The 21001-nt window shown below is 33.9% G+C and overlaps 1 protein-coding gene and 1 long non-coding RNA gene across 3 annotated transcripts in view; one reads left to right on the plus strand and one right to left on the minus strand.

Moving 5' to 3' along the window:
- Positions 1–21001, minus strand: part of LOC148956558 (maltase-glucoamylase-like) — a 137182-nt gene that overhangs the window by 41996 nt on the left and 74185 nt on the right. Inside the window, exons 15-17 of the mRNA XM_089085959.1 lie at positions 20411–20495; positions 18506–18565; positions 4082–4292 (exon numbers count right to left, since the gene is read on the minus strand). Coding sequence (XP_088942085.1) covers positions 4082–4292; positions 18506–18565; positions 20411–20495 — 356 coding nt within the window. The remainder of the gene's footprint in view (positions 1–4081; positions 4293–18505; positions 18566–20410; positions 20496–21001) is intronic.
- LOC148956559 (uncharacterized) lies at positions 12682–20455 on the plus strand. Of its 2 annotated transcripts, none has more exons than XR_016141485.1 (3): positions 12682–12748; positions 13930–14023; positions 20330–20455. It is a non-coding gene; the product is annotated as an uncharacterized LOC148956559 (long non-coding RNA). The 2 variants fall into 2 exon arrangements; XR_016141486.1 differs by having other exon boundaries at positions 12703–12748; positions 13936–14023.

The raw sequence follows: 21001 nt of genomic DNA on the forward strand, positions 1-21001 counted from the left end.
CATTTTTAAGGCTTGAGATAAAAACTGAAACCTTAGCAGAGACAGTGGTGGGGGGAAGTCTCCCCCTCACATGCATAATTGAGCAGCCACAGAGAAAGTAAAACAAATGAAATTAATCTGTCTTTTAAAAATGCCTTTTTTCAATAGACGCGAACAACATCATCTAAAGAAACCTGAAGTGCTATCTCTGACATTTCCGTTGATTCTTTATTCCCGTTACTTTCAGATGTAAAACTTCGAGCTTTATCATATGGGTCTATTCGTCCCGTTCCTAACAAAATTACCGTTGGGAAAATCCACTCCTAGAAAATTCCTCCCCCCTTATAGAATGTTTTGTTTTCCTTCTGATGAATCCCCCCCATAAAATTCCCTCCAGCAAAAATTTCCCAGCCATGGAATATGCTCCCCAAACATATTCCCCTCTGATAATTTCGGATATTCATAAAAATGGAAGCTGAAATTTCTACTCAACTTTTTAGGTCAGAAGCAATGCTATAGCGTTACCTAAGTAAAGAACCATAAAGGTTCAATGAACTAATAATTTATTTTTCCAGGGGCCTTCTATGTTGAACAGAAGGTCTCATAAGCTTTGGAATGGGGTTTATTGAATAACAACCTGAAATCGTTCGGCACCGTACTCCCGGGGCAGACCTATGATTTTTTTAGGAGGGAGGGCGCCAATTATGTTGATCCGATAAACTTGCGTTAGGAGCAAGTTTAGTTAACGCAATCGTGCGTGAATTAAGTAAATTACATTACTTTGGACTATGTTTGGGAGGGGGCGCCCCCTCGCCCCTCTCCTGGATCCGCCAGTGCCTTACATTCTCTGTTTCTTTCCTTGTTAGGGAGGAGAGTAGACGCCTAATAGGTGTGTGTTAATACCAAAACATTCTAACTCTCATTGGGCCTTCAGGTATAAATAGAACTAGTTCAAAGGGAGGGGTGGGGGAAAAGGGCGTGGGGGGGATATTTGCCCTTCGATCGATTTTGACTCGTAAGAGCTGGACTAAAACTTCCAATTTACAATCAAATGAGCCCTCTCTGAAGTTTATACGAGAATCCCTTCCTGCCCCCGGGCACTGGGGGGTTTTGTCGACGCCAGAGTTTTGTTACTTAACCTTTCAACTATTTTTAACAAAATTTTTATCTGATGCATTTAGGGCTTGGAGGAGGGGGGGGGGGCTAGTTGCCCTCCAATCTCTTTTGACTCTTGAAAAGTGAACAAGAACTTTTAATTTCTAATCAAAAGTCCGCTCTCTTAAGTTTATACGAGCGTCCCTTCCATAAAAAATAATATGAACGAGTCGGAGAACCCTTAGATTACAGGCCCTGCTCTAAGGTATGTGGGGGAGTTTTCATCCTCACAGGGCGATTTCTCATACCTTAGAACTACGTTTAATAGAATGGTTGTCTCAAAGTATTGATTGAATGTCTTTGGGGAAAAGGTGGGCGTGAGAGGGGGGTTAGTTGCCCTCAAATCACTTTCGACTATTAAAAAGGGCACTAGCCCTTTGAATTTCCCATGGAATGAGCCTTTTTTGAAGTTTCTACGACACCACCTTCTATAAAAACCTTATATGCCCCCAGGGTATAACTTAAAACCCTTGCCTTGAGGGTTGTGGGGAAGTTTCCTCCTCAAAACATTTTTTCCGTCTGAAAATCAACTACGTTGAACAAAATGGTTATCTCAAAATTTTGATTGGATATGTTTGGGGGAATGATGGGCGTGGGTGGAGGGCTAGTTGCCCTCCATTCACTTTCGACTATTAAAAAGGCACTATCCCTTTGAATTTCCAATTGAATGAGCCTTTTTTGAAGTTTCTACGACAACGCCATCTATAAAAACCTTATATGCCCCCAGGGCATAACTTAAAACCCTTGCCCTGAGGGTTGTGAGGGAGGTTCCTCCTCAAAAATATATTTTCTATCTGGAAATCAACTACGCTGAACAAAATTGCTATCTCAAAATTTTGATTGGATGTGTTTGGCAGAATGATGGGCGTAGTGAGGGGGGGGCTATTTGACCTCCAATCACTTTCGACTATTAAAAAGGGCACTAGCCCTGTGAATTTGAAATCGAATGAGCCTTTTTTGAAGTTTCTACAACAACGCCTTTTATAAAAATCTTATATGCCCCCAGGGCATAACTTAAAACCCTTGCCCTGAGGGTTGTGGGGGATTGTCCTCCTCAAAAGCATATTTTTTATCTGTAAATCAACTACGCTTAACAAAATGGCTATCTCAAATTTTTGATTGTATGTTTTTGGGGGAATGATGGGCGTTGGAGGGAGGGGGCTAGTTACCCTCTAATCATTTTCGCCTATTGAAAAGGGCACTATCCCTTTGAATTTCCAATTGAATGAGCCTTTTTGGAAGTTTCTACGACAACACCTTCTATAAAAAAACACTTATATGCCCCCAGGGCAAAACTTAAAACCCTTGCCCTGAAGGTTGTGGGGGAGTGTCCTTCTTAAAAACATATTTCCTATCTGGAAATCAACTATGCTGAACAAAATGGCTATCTCAAAATTCTTATTGGATGTGTTTGGGGAAATGATGGGCGTGGGAGGGGGCTAGTTGCACTCCAATCACTTTCGAATATTGAGAAGGGCACTAGCCCTTTAATTTCCAATCGAATGAGCCTTTTTTGAAGTTTATACGACAACGCCTTCTATAAAAAACTTATGTGCCCCCAGGGCACAACTTAAAACCCGTGCCCTGAGGGTTGTGGGGGAGTGTCCTCCTCAAAAACGTATTTTCTATCTGGAAATCAACTACGCTGAAAAAAATGGGTATCTCAAAATTTTGATTGGATGTGTTTGGGGAAATGATGGGCGTGGGGGGTGGCTAGTTGTAGTCCAATCACTTTTGAATATTAGAAAGGGCACTAGCCCTTTAATTTCCAATCGAATGAGTCTGTTTTGAAGTTTCTACGACAACACCTTCTATAAAAACCTTATATACCCCCAGGGCATGACTTTAAACACTTGCCCTGAGGGTTTTGGGGGAGTGTCCTGCTCAAAAATATATTTTCTATTTGGAAATCAACTACGCTGAAAAAAATGGCTATCTCAAAATTTTGATTTGATGTGTTTAGGGGAATGATGGACGTGGGGGGGGGAGGCTAGTTGCCCTCCAATCATTTTCAACTATTAAAAAGGGCACTAGAACGCTCTATTTCCAATCGAATGAGCACCCTTTGAAGTTTCTACGACGACCTCTTCCATATGAAGTGCCTCTGGGAAAAAAACATAAAACATTGGATCCGTATGGCCTTTACTATAGGCAACGCTACAGCGTTGCCTCTGATTTGAGCTTCCCAAGTCAAAACTCTTATAGCCATATTCAGTATAGCCTGAAGAGAAATAAGGTAACTCACAATGGGAGGTCACAAAAAATCTCTTAACTGGAAAACTAGTGCCAACTTGGCAAAATTCATCGCACGCACGGAAAAGTGTTACGTCCGATCAAATTTAAAATTTTCCAGCTGTCATATCAGTCCGCATGCTAAATACAGTTCTTATTTATTAAAAAAAAAAAACAGGGAATAAATAAAGCAAAAAAATTGCATCACTCCCACACGACTTTCTGCCATGTAAAATATGAGCTGAGATGACACTAAACATCACAAATTTAACATATAGGGTATGCAACAAAAATCAGGATTTTTGTAGTACAATCAAAAAGTTGGATTGTTCTTTGTCACAAAACACTGGTAGATAAAGTGCTTTAAATTGTTTATTATCTTTCTTTTAAGAATCTTTTAAAATATATATAAGAAATATAACAGAATCTTTCTTTTAAAATATATATATATATATATATATATATATATATATATATATATATATATATATATATATATATATATATATATATATATATATATATATATATATATATATATATATATATATATATATATATATATATATATATATATATATATATATATATATATATATATATATATTGGTTTACACTGGGAAAATATATTAATCTTTTTTTTAAATTTACTCTTCGTAAGAAGTTAAAAGAACAAAATAATCAATAAATAAATAGGAAAGGGATCTTTACTTACCCAGTTCAGCTCCATTGTCCCAGTAAAATCGACCCTCGGCCTTACCATCATCATCCAATGCAATTATTAGCCCCATTGGGTTGGTTCTTGAAATATCAGTATTCAGGGCTGGCCTTTGAATCGGTATAATTTTCCCACCTCGAATCGTTATCACCGGTCTTTCTTCAATTGAAAAAACTACTGTTTCTCCAGTTACTTCAATTCTTTTACCCTGGAAGAAAAAAATTGTCTTAGTTATTTACGAATTAGTCAATCATTTGTCGAAAAATCATAAATTGCTATTTACGTTTGCTAATTTAAATATGGTAAATTTTAAGTCGGTTTTCTAATTTGTCTTTGTAACACTGAATTTGCTTTGTTTTTAGTTTTAACGTTAAAAGTTTTAAAAATTTTAGTTATGAGTTATAGTTTCAAACTCCTTTATGATGGTTATTTTAATTTTTTCGAAACTTTAATGTTTTGTCGGGGGACACGCGATCGGATTGACAATTTTGGAACTCAAGTATATACCATCTTTTGAATTCTACGACTTTATGTTACTTCCGGTGTTTCTTGTAGGCGTAATTTCAAAGTTCAGTGTCTTTTTTTAGTGGTAAACCTAAAACCAAACTGCGGGCAGGCTATAACATAATTTACTTATACAATGCCAAATAATAAGTATTGATAGATTTTCTCAATGTGGAAAAAAAGGATTAAAATGATTAACAGTTAATATAACCCCAAAGGTGATACTAACTGAGTGAATTTGTTATAAAATTTGAAAAATACCTCACGACAAATCGAAAATGGTTGGTTAACATTTTCAAAAAAAGGGGTTATGGGATTTACAAATCAGTGGGGATGGAGTGTTTATGATCTGTATTATAATCACTTGAGATTTTGTAAAAGCTTTTCAATTTAAATATTATCTAACGTTCCCAGGAGGGTGTAATTAAAGTGGGTGGAGTTGCACGAAGGCTCATTTGCACGAGAGTTCAGTAGCACGGGGTTTCAGTTGTATAGGGTGTCGGTGAGAAAAAGGTTCCGTTACATGGAGGGATTCAGTTGAACGAGGGCGGGCTTTGGTCAGTGTGTGTCTCTTTAGGCTGTGTGTCTCTTTGGAAAGTGTGACTCCGTATGGTCTGTGTGTGCCCATGTTGGCTGGGTGTGTCGTGTTGGGCTTTGCGTCTCTCTTTGGTCTTTATGTGTCTCTTTGGGCTGTTTGAGTCTGTTAGGTCTGTGTTTGTCTCTTTGAGTTGTGTGTCTCTTTGGCCTGTCTGTGTCTCTTTGAGCTGTTTGTGTCTCTTGAGTCTGTGTGTGTATCTTTGGGCTGTGTGTCTCTTTTAGCTGTTTGAGTCCTTGTTGTGTGTTTGTATCTCTCTTTGGTCTTTTTGAGCATTTTTGGTCTCTGTTTGTGTCTCTTTGGGCTGTGTGTGTTTCTTTTGGCTGTTTGAGAATCTTTGGGCTGTGTGTCTATGTTTACTCTTTTACTATTTTTTATATGTTTTTTTATCTTTTGTTGTGTTTGTGTCTTTTTTTTGGGCTGTGTTTGTCTCTTTGTGCTTGTGTCTCTTTGGGCTGTTTGTGTTTCTTTGGGCTATGTGTGTCTCTTTGGGCTGTTTGAGTCATTTTTGTCTGTGTGTCTTTCTTTTGGCTGTTTTTGTCTCTTAGGAGTCGTATGTGCCTCTTTGGGCTATGTGTGTCGCTGTGGGGCGTTTGAATCTTTTGATCTGTATGTGTCTGTATTGGAGTTTTTTTGTCTGTGGATGTTTACTTTTGGTACTTTTGTATAATATTTGCACAGTGTGTCTCTTTTGGCAAAGTGTGTCTATTTGGAGGGATTTTAATATTTTTTGTATGTATTGGTCTTTATGGTCGTGTTTTTTCTAGTTTGGGTATTTTTTTGTGTATTTTGGCTTTGCGTGTCTATTAGAAATGTGTGTATTTCTATCTAGACTGTGTGTGTGTCTCTTTGGGATGTGTGTGTCTCTTTAATTTGTATGTATCTTTGGTAAGTTTGAATCTTTATGGTCTGTGTGGGATTCTGTTGGCTGTTTGCGTCTCTTTAGGCTGTGTGTCTCTCTGTTGGATGTGTGCGTCTCCTATCTCTTTGGGCTGTGTGTCTCTTTGAGCTGTTTGAGTATTTTTGGCCTGTGTGTGTGTCTCTTTGAGCTGTTTGAGTCTTTTTGATCTGTGTTTTGTCTCTTTGGGCTGTTTGTGTCTCTTTGGGCTGTGTGTGTGTAGTGGGGATTGGAGTGTCTAATCGTTGTGAATGTTGGTCTCTATAGGCTGTGTGTGTCTCTTTGGGCTGTGAGTTTTTCTTTAGGATGTATGTCTCTTTGGGCAGTTTGAATCTTTATGGTCTGTGTGAGCCTCTATTGGCTGTTTGTGTCTCTTCGGGCATTGTGTCTCTCTGTTGGATTTGAGCGTATCGTGTCTCTGTGTGCTGTATGTCTCTTTTAGCTGTTTGAGTCTTTTTTGTCTGTTTGTTTGTCTCTTTGACCTGTTTGATTCTTTTTTATATATTTGTGTCTCTTTGGGGCTTTTTGAGTATTTTTTTGGAAGTGTTTTTATCTATGGTGTTCTTTATATAATTGGTGTTTTTGTGTATTTTGGATTTGTTTATCTATTTGGGATGTATGAGTCATTTTGTTCTTTGGGTCTGTCTTTTGCCTGTTTGTGTATCTTCGGGGTCGTGTGAGACTCTTTGGGCTATGTGTGTCTCTTTGGGACGTTTGAATCCTTTGATTTGTAGTTGTCTGTATTGGCGTGTTTTTTTTTTGTCTTTTTGTGTTTCTTTTTGCGTTTTGCGTATAATTGGGCTGTGTGTCTCGTTGGACTGTTTGAGTCTTTTTGCTCTCTTGGTATCTTGGTGAGCAGCTTGCGTCTTTTTTGGGCTGTGTGTGTCTATGTGGGCTTCGTTCGCGTTTGGTGGTGTTGTTGTAGGTTTTCTCGGGTCGTATCTTTGTTCGTTCTGTTTCATTATTTAATGGTTGTTTCTCTTTTTTATCTTTTTATCTGTGTCCAGTTTGTATCTGTTTGGTCTGTCTGTGTTTCTTTTGGCTGTGTGTGTCTCTTTGGGCTATGTGTGTCTCTTTGGTGGTTTTGAATATTTTTGGTCTGTTTTTTTGTTTTTGGGCGTGTTTTTTTTTTTTTTTTTTCTCTTTTAAGTGTGTGTGTGTCTATTTGGGCTTTTTGTGTCTCTTCGGTATGTGTCTATGTCTCTTTATCCCGTGTGTGTCTATTTGGGCAGTGTGTTTCTATTTAGGCTCTATATTTCTTTGGGCACTTTGAATCTTTATGGTCTATGTGTGACTCTTTTGGTTGTTTGTGCCGGTTTGGGGTGCGTGTCTCTGTGTTTGATGTGTGATTCTCTTTGGGCCATGTACGTCTCTTTGAGCTGTATGCGTCTATTTCAGCTGTTGGTATCTATTTGTGATGTGTGTGTCTCCTTAGGCTGTGTGTGTTTCGTTGGACTGTGTGTCTTTTTTGGGGTGTCTGAGTCCCTGTGGTATATGTTTCTCTATTTGAGCTGTGTCTGTATATTTGGGCTTTGTGTGTCTCTTTGAGCTATGTATCAATACGTTTAAGCAATAAATATCTTTAAGCTTAACCCGTCTTTATTCTTTAGAATAGTTCTATTGTAAGCAAGTAACAAACTCTTTCCTAAAGTCACCTCTTGGATACACAATGCAGAAACTTCATTTAAGAAACTATGAAAAAATTGTAAGTAAGTAACAAATTCTTTCTTGAGGTCACCTTTTGGATACATAATACAGAAATTTCATTAAATAAATTATGAAAAAATTGTAAGGAAATAGCAAATTGTTTCTTGAATTCACCAGATTGAGAAAGAAAAAGACATGTCGATCAATAACTTATGACGAAATTCTAAGTAAGTAACAAACTATTTCTTGAAGTTACCTCATTGATACACAATTCAGAAACTTCATTTAATAAAATATGAAAAAATTGGAAGCAAGTAAGTAACAATTTCTTTCTTGAAGTCACCTCTTGGATACACAATACAGAAATTTTCATTAAAGAAATTATTAAAAAATTGCAAGTAAGTAACAAGTTCTGTCTTGAATTCACCTACTGTATAAACAAAGAAAATTCTCAGTAAGTAACAATTTCTGTCTTGAAGTCACCTCTGGGATGCACAATTTCATTCAAGAAATTATTAAAAAATTTTAAATAAGTATCAAATTCAGTCTTGAATTAACACGTTGTATTAACAAAAATACATTTAGTTCAAGAAATTATTACCAATATTCAAGTTGAGTAAAAAAATATTTAAATTCTTCATGAGATAGATATACTATGTAGAAATTAAATTCAAGGATTTATGAAAAAAAATCTAAGTAAGTTACAATTTCTTTCTTGAAGTCAATTCTCGGATTCACAAAACGGAAATTTCATTCAATATATTATTAAAATATTTTTAAGTAAGTAACAAACTATTTATTGATTTCAACTATTGGATATAAAGTACATATACCTCATTCAAGAAATTATGAAAAAATCGCAAGTAAGTAACTTTTTTTCTAATTATCACAAACAATTTTCACTTAGCTACATTATGTATCAATTTAATTCAATAAATTATTGAAAAATTCTTAGTAAGCAACAATTTGTTTCTTAAAGTCAACTATTGTATGCACAATTTCATTCAAGAAATTATGAAAAAGTTGTAACTAAGTAGAAATTTTTTTCTTGAATTCACGTGTTGGATTAGCAAAAATACATTTCGTTCAAGAAATTATGAAAAAATTCTAAGTAAGTAGCAAACTTTTTATTGTTTACACGAGTTAGATACACATTTTAGACATTTAATTAAAGAAATTATGAGAAAATTCCAAGTAAGTAACTTGTTTTCTCTTTATCACAGGCAATTTTAACTTAGCTAAATTATGTATAAATTTTATTCAAGAAACTATTAAAAAATTCTCATTAAGCAACAATTTCTTTCTTGAAGTCAACTATTGGATAGGTAATACGGAAATTTCATTCAAGAAATTATGAAAATATTTTTAAGTAAGTAACAAAGTCTTTATTGATTTCACCTCTGGGATTAGCTTGTCACAGTTACATATTATGGAAAATACAATTCTCTCGTTCAAATGTGAAACTTAGGTCCATTCTCTGGTTTAAATATGGAAAAACCCGTGTGAATAAGTTGAAATAGAACTTTTTTTTCTCTTTATCACAAACAATTTTCACTTAGCTAAATGATGTAGAAATTTATTTCAATAAATTATTTACAAATTCTCATTAAGTAACAATTTCTTTCTTGAAGTCAACTCTTGAATACTCAATATGGAATTTTCATTCAATAAGTTATGAAAATATTTGTTAGAAATTAACAAAACTCTTTATTGATTTCCTCTCTTGGATATACAGTACCGATACTTCATTCAAGAAATTGTTAAGAAATTTTTATTATGTAACTTTTTTTTTCTCTTTATATAAAAATAATTTCACATAGCTACATGATTTATATATTTCACAACATAAACTTTTAACAAATTCTCATATCTCTAAAATTTCTTTCTTGAATTAAAATCTGTGCTACACAACGTCATTAGACGAAAAACGATTTAGAATTAAAATAAAATATAAAATGAAAAAATTCTCATTAATTAAAAGTTTCTTCATTGTATTAATTACTTGGATACACAATATACGGGAATTTCACTGAAGAAATTATGAAAATTTTTGTAAGTAAGAAACAAACTCTTTATTGATTTCACCTCTGGGATATACAGTACAGATACTTTATTAAAGAAATTATGAAAAAATCGCAAGTAAGTAACTTTTTTTCTCTTTATCACAAACAATTTTCACGTAGCTAAATGATGTATAAATTTAATTCTAGAAATTATTAAAAAATTCTCAGTAATTAAAAATTTCTTTCTTTAAGTCAACTCTTGGATGTGCAATACGGGAATTTAATTCAACAAATTATGAAAAACTCGTAAGTAAGTAGCCAATTCTTTTAAAAAAATCTAAGTTTTAGAGAGAGTGGTTGTGGTTTATATTGTGACAGTTACATTTTCTTGATTTTTCAAAGTTCATTTTGAATTCCTTTCGTCGACCGGTAAGAGTTGTTAGTTGTCATTATCGAGCGATTATTATGGACATAGTCACAACCTCTATACCTTGATTTTTCAAAGCTCTAATAAATATTTAACGATGAGTAACAAGAGTTGGACTATTTAAGTACTTTTTGGATGTTGTTTAACTTGTCACAGTACAAGTCAACAGATTTTTCAAAGTTGTTTTTGAATTTTTTTCGTTGAAATGAAAGAGTTGGAATATTTCAGTAGTGTTTGGTTGTGGTTTACCGTGTCACAGCTACATTTTCTTGATTTTTCAATGTTCATTTTAAATTTCTGTCGTTGAAATTCAAGAGGTGGAAAATTTCAGTAGTGTTTGGTTGTGGTTTACCTTGTCACAGTTACATTTTCTTGATTGTTCAAAGTTCATTTTGAGTTACTGTGGTTGAAAATCAATAGATGGAAGATTTCAGTAGTGTTTGATTGTGGTTTACCCTGTCACAGTTAAATTTTATTGATTTTTCAAAGTTCATTTTTAATCATTCAAGAAACGTGATTAAGCACATTTTTAAACTACATGCTACGTTCATGCTTTTCCTTGACACATTTCCAAATTAGCGGGGATTCCCAGATGGTTCCTACACATTGAAAAAAAGTGAGCAGTATTAAAACTCCACATTTTCAACTAAAATAATTTGAAAGTACCAAGAAATTTAATTCAAGAAATTATGAAAAAAAAAATTTAGACGGGGTTACGTGATTTTTCTGCCTAAAAAAATTCATAATACTGTTTTTGTTTAGTTAATATTCTTACTGGCTTGTTAGCTCAGTTGGTTAGAGCGTCGTGCTAATAACGCGAAGGTCGAGGGTTCGATCCCCTCACGAGCTATAGTTTTTACATTCGTATGGTAACTCCATAAGTTATTCTAGGGATATATTTTATATCGAGTTAACAAATTTTTATAGGAATCAATACACACACAGACACGACACACAAACAGAATCATAGTGAGAGAGATATCCAAAAAGTTGGGTTGATCTAGGTTCACTTAGAGTGGCGCGCCACTGTTTCGAAACTGTTTCGAATAACAAACTGTTATAAAGTTTAACAAAGTTTACCACTGATAACAAACTGTTTCGAAACTGTTACGAAAGTTTTTTGTATGAAATTCTTAGACGTTTCCTGAACTTTAAAGAATAAACACCTCTGTTTGAAAATTAAATTAAAAAAAACAAGTTTTTTAAACTGAAAGTAAGGAGCAATATTAAAACCTAAAACGAACAGAAATTATTCCGTATATGAAAGGAGCTGTTCCCTCCTCAACACTTCGCTCTTTACGCTAAAGTTTGACTCTGTCTCACAATTTTTTTTTTAAAACGATAAAAAACTTTAGCGTAAAGACTGAGGGGTTGAGGAGGGGACAGTCCCTTTCATATACGGAATAATTTCTGTTCGTTTTAAGTTTTAATGTCGCTCCTTACTTTCAGTTTTAAAAACTTTTTTTTTTTAATTTCTGATCGTTTTTTAGTTAATGCAGCTTTTATTTGCACAAAAATTTTACTTTTCTTTTGCTAAATGGATGTCTTTACAAATTAACTTACGTAACTAACTTATATATTTGTATATTTTTCTTCTGGCAAAAAATACAAAGTTGCAGATTTTTGGAGATATGAGCTTGAAACCTATGTAATAGGGTTTTCTGATACGCTGAATCTGACGGTGTGATTTTCATTAAAATTCTTTCACTTGCAGGGGATGTTTCCCCCCTCTTTAAAAAATTGAGTAAATATTCTCAGGCCCGTAGCCTTTGATGAGTAATACTAAACTTAATAAAATTTATATATTTAGAATCAGCATTATAAACCCATTCGTTTGATACATTTATTGACATCAAAATTCCGTTTTTATAAGTTTCGATTACTATTGAGCCGTATCGCTTGTTTTTTTATTGTTTTTTTTTTATTACGTATATGTTATTACGTATATGAGGGGGTTCTCCCTTTAGTCAATACCACGCTCTTTACGTTAAAAGTTAAAAAAATTTTGATTCACAAACCCCTGAATCACAAAGGCCGTTTAATTAGAATAGATAGCTCTTTTAAAGCACTAAAAAAAACTGTAGCGTAAAGAGTGAGGTATTGACTTGGGGGAGAACCCCCTCACATACGTTATAATTTCTGTTCGTTTCAAGTACTAATATTCCTTAGTAGAGATCTAGGTTGGAAAATAGATGGTCCTATATGCCATTGATTGGGAGTACATAGTCCCTGAGCCCTGAGGTCAAGGTCACTGGGGAAAACCTAGAAATGTTTTTGTCAACAGAGGCCTTGGGAAAAACCCTAGTTACATAACATGTTTTTGTGAACAATTTTGGGAAAACTTAATTAGGTTGTCAACAGGGGAAAACCTAGTTACTTAACTGATTTGTCTACAGGATTTGGGGAAAACCCCATAGCCTTGTGATTTGATGAAATTGGGACTTTGGGGGAAAACCCATGACCTTCTGAAATGTACATATAAGGTAAGAAATCATTGATAATATTATCATTAGTTTGACAATACTCGACTGGTGCAGAATAAGTTATGTCTGAGAAAAGAAATTTGGATTTTAGTGATTCTGTGGAGAGGGTAAGTTTAACTTTATTAAAATATATAATTTATAAATTTCATAGCTATTGATTATCATGTAAATATCTAGTGAGGCATTATAATTTATAAACTAATATATATATATATATATATATATATATATATATATATATATATATATATATATATATATATATATATATATATATATATATATATATATATATATATATATACTTCTTACCATTTTCGTAATAAATTGTTCCAAGTACATAATAAAATGAACAATCAAATCCTACTTCATGTTTTCACTTTTTACGAAATATTCCTTCAATAAAATTCCATTTTAACATGCTAACCTTTTGCATTATACTAAACGCCATATCTCGAGAAATTTAGCGGATTGCAGCATAAAGACGTAAGTAATACGTTTTGAAGACTATGGGCGTTCAAAGGATTACTTGAGACCAATATAAGATGGCGTATTTAATACTACTGAAAAGAAATGATATTTTTTTAAGACAAGGAGAGGGAAAGATTGAATAGAAATAATCAAGTATTCATTTTAAGAAAAGTAGTTATTTTATTTTACTGAGTTTAATATTAGAAATAGAATTATAGTCATTTGAGTTAAAACTTAAGGCATATCAATGAGGGGGGGGCAAACTATTGGAACTACTAGTCCCTAAAGACTATTACATGTACCTGAGTCTTGTGCAACACTATAGTAGGAGGGAGGGAGGGGGCTTTTTTTAATTTCATTTAAATAACATGGAGCCAAACTCTAGTCCTCAGATGACAACAAACATGGACTCTCCTCAAGCTACGATTAGCACTTCTAGCGAAAACGTAAGAAAATTAAATTTATCCTCTCTCTCTCTCTTTCATGTGTATGTTTGAACATAAGCCTCTTATCATACTTTTGTTGCTTAAATAAGATTAGTACAAATTGTATAAAAAAAAATTTGGGGAGGGTGCGTGTGTGTATGATAAGCCCAACACGCACCCTCCCCCAATATCTATATAAAAAAAAATCGATTCTGAGAAAGAATTAATTTTATCCTATCTCTCTCTCTCTCTCTCTCTCTCTCTCTCTCTCTCTCTCTCTCTCTCTCTCTATCTCTCACTCTCTATCTCAATTACAATTGTAGAGTGTGTGTGTGTGTGTGTATTTGAAGAGACATCCAGTCAAAGGGAAAAAACTAAATTTATTTTTTTAGTTTCAGGGGAATGTAATAAAATGGACTACCTTCCATGGTTCTGAATTAGAAAGGATTCAAGAAAAATATCCCATTTCACAGGACATTAGTGAAGGTATGTCGCAAAATATTCCCTCTGATTTTCAGTTTACAATGGAAGAGCTTAATAAGCTTGTGGAAATCATTGATAGTGATGTTTCTGGGAGCAATGTAAATGCTATTAGTGATATGATCCCTGAGCAAAATGGTGCAGGGTTTGAAAACACTGTCACGCCCCCAGAAAGTGTATTACGTGAATTTAGTATGTTAGAATCTGCTCTAGGTCACATTGAGACACACAGGGTAGTTTTTATCCCCCCGAGGAGAGTATAAATGAAGGAGGTATTATTTTAATCGAACCTGTTGAAACTCTCGATACATACATCGACAAAATTCGAGCTCTTATTGAGAGTCAGATCCAGAGCTGGGGTAGAAGAGATAGTATTAAAGCTTCAATTAGTCAAAAAGTATATTTACAAAAAGGACAGTCAGGTGATATTTTTCATTTTTATTTTTCAACCGGGAATCAGAAATTTTACCCTGGTTTAAATAATTTTGATGATAATTTCAATTGGGTCAATAAATTAATATCCACTTTGTATACATTTAATCAGAAGGGTAGCGGGTCCACGATTTTATTCATAGAGCATCTGGATCTTAAACTCAGTAAATTGAAAAAACAATTTACTTTAAGAGGGGCGGGTGGACACCGACGAATAAAATGTCATCCAGATTTGTCGGCTGCAAGGGGAGTTCAAGGTTTAAATTTTGACGCAGGTTTGAAATGTTTTAAATATGCATTTTTAATTGCTGCACATAAACCTCTTGCAGTGGAAGCTAGCATGAAGAAACTAGATGAATTTGCGCGAAATGGTGGAGAAAACTTCCCAAAAGTAGATTTTGATTGTTTGGAGGGCAAGTATCCGGTGTCCTTAAAAGAAATAATTATGTTTGAAAAAGAAAATGAAAATATTGGGTTGGGGGCAGCGATTCTTCAATACAATACAGAATTTTTGGATGGGGGGAAGAAACCAAATAAAAAAGAAGTTTTTTATGCAGTTAGGACACCGGCAGTAGATAATATAAAAAATTTGGTCTGGATTATATATGAGCCTGCCAAAGATATAAATTCATATGAGCCTGTCATTTTTTCCCCATTACAGTAGTTAGTAGATTGTTATCTTAGGGTGTTCAGAAAGGGGGACGTCATTACTGTCCCATGTGTCTTTCCCCATTTCGAAGTGACAAAAAATTCAATGATCATATAAAATACTGTAAAATTCACGGTAATCAAAGAGTAGAAATGCCGGCAGGAGACAAAGCCATTTTACAATTTAAAAACTTTCAAAATTCCCTATTACAGAGTGATAAGGTGGCTTTAGATTGTGAAGCAAGACTGCTGGATGTATCTGACTCATCAAAGCCAAATATAGTCAAAGAACATAAACTTGTAGCTGTGTCATATGCACATGCTCAGCGAGACCCCAACAACAACAAAATGAAACTGGTAGAGTTTTTTGAGACTATGGGAGAGGAGGGTAACATGGAAAAAACGCTTGTAGCACTAATCAAAACAGCGAATAAGTCGATATCAAGATTGCGCCATACCAATTATCCCATGTCAATAACAGATGAGGAAGAATGTGCTCTAGAAATAGGATCAATTTGTTGGGTTTGTAGGGGTGCTCTTGCCCCAAAAGACACTGGCCAGGATCATAATCATCTTATTGATGCTAATTCCACAGGGAGAAGTAACTTTCGGGGGTGGGCTCATAATAATTGTAATTTAAAAATTAAACAACAGCTCTTTCTTCCGGTTTCTATACACAATTCCAACTACAATCTGAAGTTTGTGCTACCAGCAATTGCACAACTTCAAAGAAATGGAGTTATAGATGATGCATGGGTGGAAGACAGCTTTTCCTACAAAATCATACCAAAGTCATCGGAAAAATTGCTTGTTTTGGAATGTATGTGGAAATATGTTGAAGACGGCGTTGAGTACACGAATAAAATTCGCTTTTTAGATTCCTTCAGCTTTTTCCCTAAATCTTTGAGTGAATTGATTCAAGTACAGAAAAACGATGACGGCTGCAATACTTTCCCCCTTCTCAAACAAAAATTTCCAAATGCTTTATATGATTTGTTAACGGTCAAAGGTGTTTACGCTTATGATCATTTTAATTCCATGTCAAGATTTGCCGAGGAGAAAATTCCCTTAATTGAATCGTTTTACGGGGGGAGGGTATATACCCTTCAATTACTCTGAATCTTAAAAAGGGCACTCGAACTTTAAATTACCAGCCCAATGAGCCCTTTTCAAAGTTTATATGACCAAACTTTCCATATATACCTTACATGCCCCCAGGGGATATCTTACAACCCTTGGTTTGAGGGCTGTGCGGGAGTTATCATGCTCAAAGACATAATTTTCGGACCTTTCAACTACGTAGAGCAAAATGACTATCTCAAAATTTTAGATTGGATGTGCTGGGGAAATAGTGGGCGTGGGAGGGGGGTTAGTTACCCTCCAATCACTTTTGACTATAAAAACGGCACCAGCCCTTTCAATTCCAATCGAATGAGCCCTTTTCAAAGTTTCTACGACAACTCTTTCGATACGAAATGCCCCGGTCAAAAACCAAAAAATAAATAAATAATACAGTGTGCCAATATCGCAGTTTACTTATGCACCGCTATTGCGCTGCCTATGAAAAGCTACTGAACGATTCTTCTTATTGATCTGTGACTCCCAAAACAGTCCCAAATTTCTTTGTCTCCAATCGGCTCCCAACGTACTGAGCATATTCACTAGGTAAAGCAAACCTATGGGAAGTAATCATTTCGAAAAAATTGGGTTTTAAAGATTCTTAGCAACCGAAAATGGGCCAGGCGTTTTTTTTTCTCTGATTAGCATGAGACTTTAAAGGAAAGTAGACTGGACCAAATGAAAACAACAATTTTGGAGGGAAAATTTTAGTGGTTCCTATTTTTAGCTTGGGAAAATCAATTTTTCTCTTTTGTTGTCTCAATTTTTGCTGTCCACTTGAAACTTTAGGGCACTTAGATAGGACCAAAGAACCTCTAATACGACAGAAAATTAGTAAAACAAATCTGGTTATTTTGAGTCATGTCCATTCCTTTTTCCTTTTGGACAACCTGTTTTTATAAATGTCTAAACATGCATTTATTCAAGAAAAGTTGAACACGCAAAAAAGTTGATTGAACATGAAAAAATCTTTCAATAAAATAGTAATTTGAGACATATTCAAGGGTATCTACAGGAATAAAGTCAGGAGATCAAACTACGCAGATTTTTATTTCATAAGAATATAAATTGTACTTCCTATCACCCCAGCACTTCACAGCAAAATATATTAAAGATTACCGCAACAAAAAATAATACTGATCGATTATTTCGACTGAATGTTCAAATTTAGCAAAAATTCCAAATTTTTCGGTCTAAAACTGAAAAAAAGGTAAAAAAAAATATACAAGTATTGTTAAAATGAATAAATAATAAAACTATGTATACTAAGAACAAACATAAATTAATCTAAAAAACGCTGTCCACGAAAAATGTTTCTGAAAGAAAAACTAAGTTAATTAAAACCATTGATGGGCAACAGCAAAGTCCTAAAATAATTTGAACTTAAAACGAACATATCATTAGATGAAACGCTAAACGAACAGGAATTAAGATGAATAATCAAGAGAAACTTAACAAACACAGATTATAGATAAAACTTAATAGATGAAACTCACAGACAAACACTTTACAGACACAGGTTATCCCAAATAAGAATAGGGTTACTACCGCCTAAACCAGTGGTTCTCAACCGAAATGGGCCATACCCCACCCAGTCATTTCTAAAATCCTGAAGCCCGTTTGTGATACTCAAATTTTGTTATTCAAGGTTTTACCTGAAGAAACCTTAGAAGGCCATCAGCTTGGTACATTTTTTGTTCGTTCTCTTAGAATATTTTGTGCTAATGAAAAATATTGTCGGTATAACACACCTTTTATACAATGCATGACATAATTCCAATATTATCATTTATATTTTTGCTCCTTAAATAAATATGAATGTGACATTATTCACATGAAAAGTATTTTTCAAGATTAAGGGGATAAATTATAGTTAGCCGAAAGGTCAACGTCATGCCCATCATCCACCAAAATACTTCCGTGCCCAACCGGTGGGGCCTGCAGTCCACGTTTGGAATCACGGTCTTAAACCCTCAGACACCGCCTCATTTGCGCTTTATTAAAATTTTCAATAGTTTCCCTTTTATAACATTAAAAAAAATCTAAAATCTGCTGGAAGTTCCAGAAATTACGATCATTATATTCTAAATAATCAATCGAGTCTGATTTCAAACTTATTATGGCAACTACGAGATTATTTTAGAGATCTTGATTCATACAACTTCAACATAGAACAGATTTAAATTAAGCTATCTTTAATCAATTCTCTTAATTTTAACACAGAAGAGAAAATTAGAGTGAAACAATTTTGGAAAATTCCAAAACATAAATCGATTTTGGGATACTTACATTATAGTAATCATACCAAACATCACGAGGAACATATACAGTTCTTCTAATGACTTCACTCTAAAACAAGAAAAATAACAGATAGAATTCTTCAAATGTACTAATTTTAATCAACATCGTAAAATAAACTGAATTTCCTGTCAATAGAATCTTTTGGTTCTAGGCCTGGGCAGGGGGAAGCTGCACCCCTCAGTTTTTTTGAAATTTGAAATTAATTTCATTAATTGTGTGTTTTAAAATCCTTTGTATACCTTGCACCCCCCCCCCCCCAGATTACGAGAACGAAAATCAGTACTGCTTTTAACAACAAATATTTTTAGACTACAGTTTACGATTCTAAGATGTTATTGTTTGGCCCATATTATGAAAATATAGCAAAAAAATTGCGAAATAGTAAACATGAAAGTTAGCTAATTCTGACAAACTTGCTAACATGTCTTACAACGCGTAAACAAGGGTAAATATACGTCATAGGTAATTTCTAATAAGTAAAAGCTACTCATATGTAAGCCTAGAACGATATAAATAATGTAACCAATCTATTAGTTTTATTTCAGATCAAACCCAATAATATCATTTACAAATACGAGGGAATTAAGCTTATAACTAGAAAAATATACCATTTGCTACAAAGGGGCCAAGGCCGAAAAAACCCTTTAAAGCTAGGCTGATACTTCCATTGATAGTTATTTTTCGTAATGTGAAAGCCTTTAATATGTCTAGTATTAACAAAAGCTATATCAATAATATTTTCTGTTTAATAATCATTTGGTTAAACCAGGTGAACTATCTACTGCAAATAACTTTTTGCGGGTAAGTCGATAGACGTTAAGTATCTGAAATCAACTTTTAATGGAGGATGCGACGTGACTACATTTTCCCTTAACTTATAATCTTATTCTTTGTCCTAGGGTACTTTTACACACAGGTCACATTTTACTAAGCGTTTACAAAAATGTCATACTCTGAGTACTTATTAAAATAAATATGAAATTCCAAAAATATTTCAATAAACTTTTTTTTCATATTTGAGTACCTGACTTAAATTTTCATGTCACGTGTCAATTTAGATAGTCTCAGAACTGCTAGGGACCCCACGGTCCCAATGGTGTCAATTAACAAATATTTTTATAGTTTATAGTTTTATAGTTTTATCTTTTAGACTGTTTTTTCTTTTTAGTTTCACATTTTTCCTTGTTCTTGTTTTTAAACTATTTTTTCTTTTTCTTTTGTCTTGACGATGATACACGCTATCAGAATAGGCTCGTCTCTGAATTTCGCTTGCTCAAAATTTGTCATTTCTTATTTGTCTTATTTTAAAGTTGAGAATATATCAACCATAAACTATGAGTTTTCTTATTTCTGAATTTTTATATTTCTTAGGATCTCAATTGCTTTATAAGGGGTAATCAGCTTTGCTATTCTGATTCATAGTTGATACCGGTTGAGTTTGCATTTTTGTAGGATATAGTTTATCTATTTTTGGTTTATTTATAATACTTTTAATCAAATAGTTGAGGTTTATGTAGATAGTTAAGTTAATAGCTAAGTAGTTACGTGGAGTTTCGCGTGATCACAAACCTTCGTAGGTTTTCTCTAGCGTGAAAGTGTTGTTTAATTTATTTATTTGTTTATGAGTGTGGATTAATAAACTTATATGAACTTAACTTATATGAACTGTAGGTATTAGCTATTGGGTTTTTGCAAATACTGAATCTTGTTGTATTTTTCTTGTTTTTTCTACTGATTTTTGAGGCCACTGGTGAACAGATGAACCACCAAACAATAGTTTATTTGTTTGTTTACTGTGTTTTTGTTTTTCAGACATTTTGATGGTCTTACTTCGAATTATGGTCAAAGTGTTGCAGTCATTTCATGAACAAGTTACCAGTAAATTGGACTTACATCATCATAAAACGGAGCAAACATAAGAGCATCACCCCACATGAACTGTGTATCAATCTTAAATGTTGCTGAATCAAAACTGTACCTGAAATTTGAAGCACAGAACTAAGTAGTTAAATATTCCACTAATGTCCATAAATAAGGATACACAATAAATCTCATTTTCATTTTGCAAGCGCATTACCCAACGTCTCCTATAATATCTGGGTTACAGCAGTAGCTAGCAACCTAGTAAGAGACGATCATGACCAATGTTAAGATATATAATAACCCATAACTCCTAAAAATAGAATCAGATCAAAATAAAAGTACACCATTAGAACTAACTTGTCAGAAAACCCTGTATAAGAAACTTGCTGTCCCTCGGCTTGATCAGCAAGGAATTTATATTGGCTTGAAAATCATGAAAAGTGGCAGCTACAACAGCATTCTGCCTAAACGGCATCTTTTTTTTCTTTTTTTTTCTCTTTTCGTTTGCACAGATAGCTTGCACTGGAACATCGTAGAGAGTTGTTCAATGGCTTATTTTTAAAGGAAATTACTAGATCTAGTCCCAATTTTAATTTTTTATTTTATTTTAAATAGAAGCAA

The sequence above is a fragment of the Artemia sp. Qi Xiang Cuo genome, chromosome 1, assembly GCF_049724085.1.
Source record: "Artemia sp. Qi Xiang Cuo chromosome 1, ASM4972408v1, whole genome shotgun sequence".
NCBI lineage: Eukaryota > Metazoa > Arthropoda > Branchiopoda > Anostraca > Artemiidae > Artemia > Artemia sp. Qi Xiang Cuo.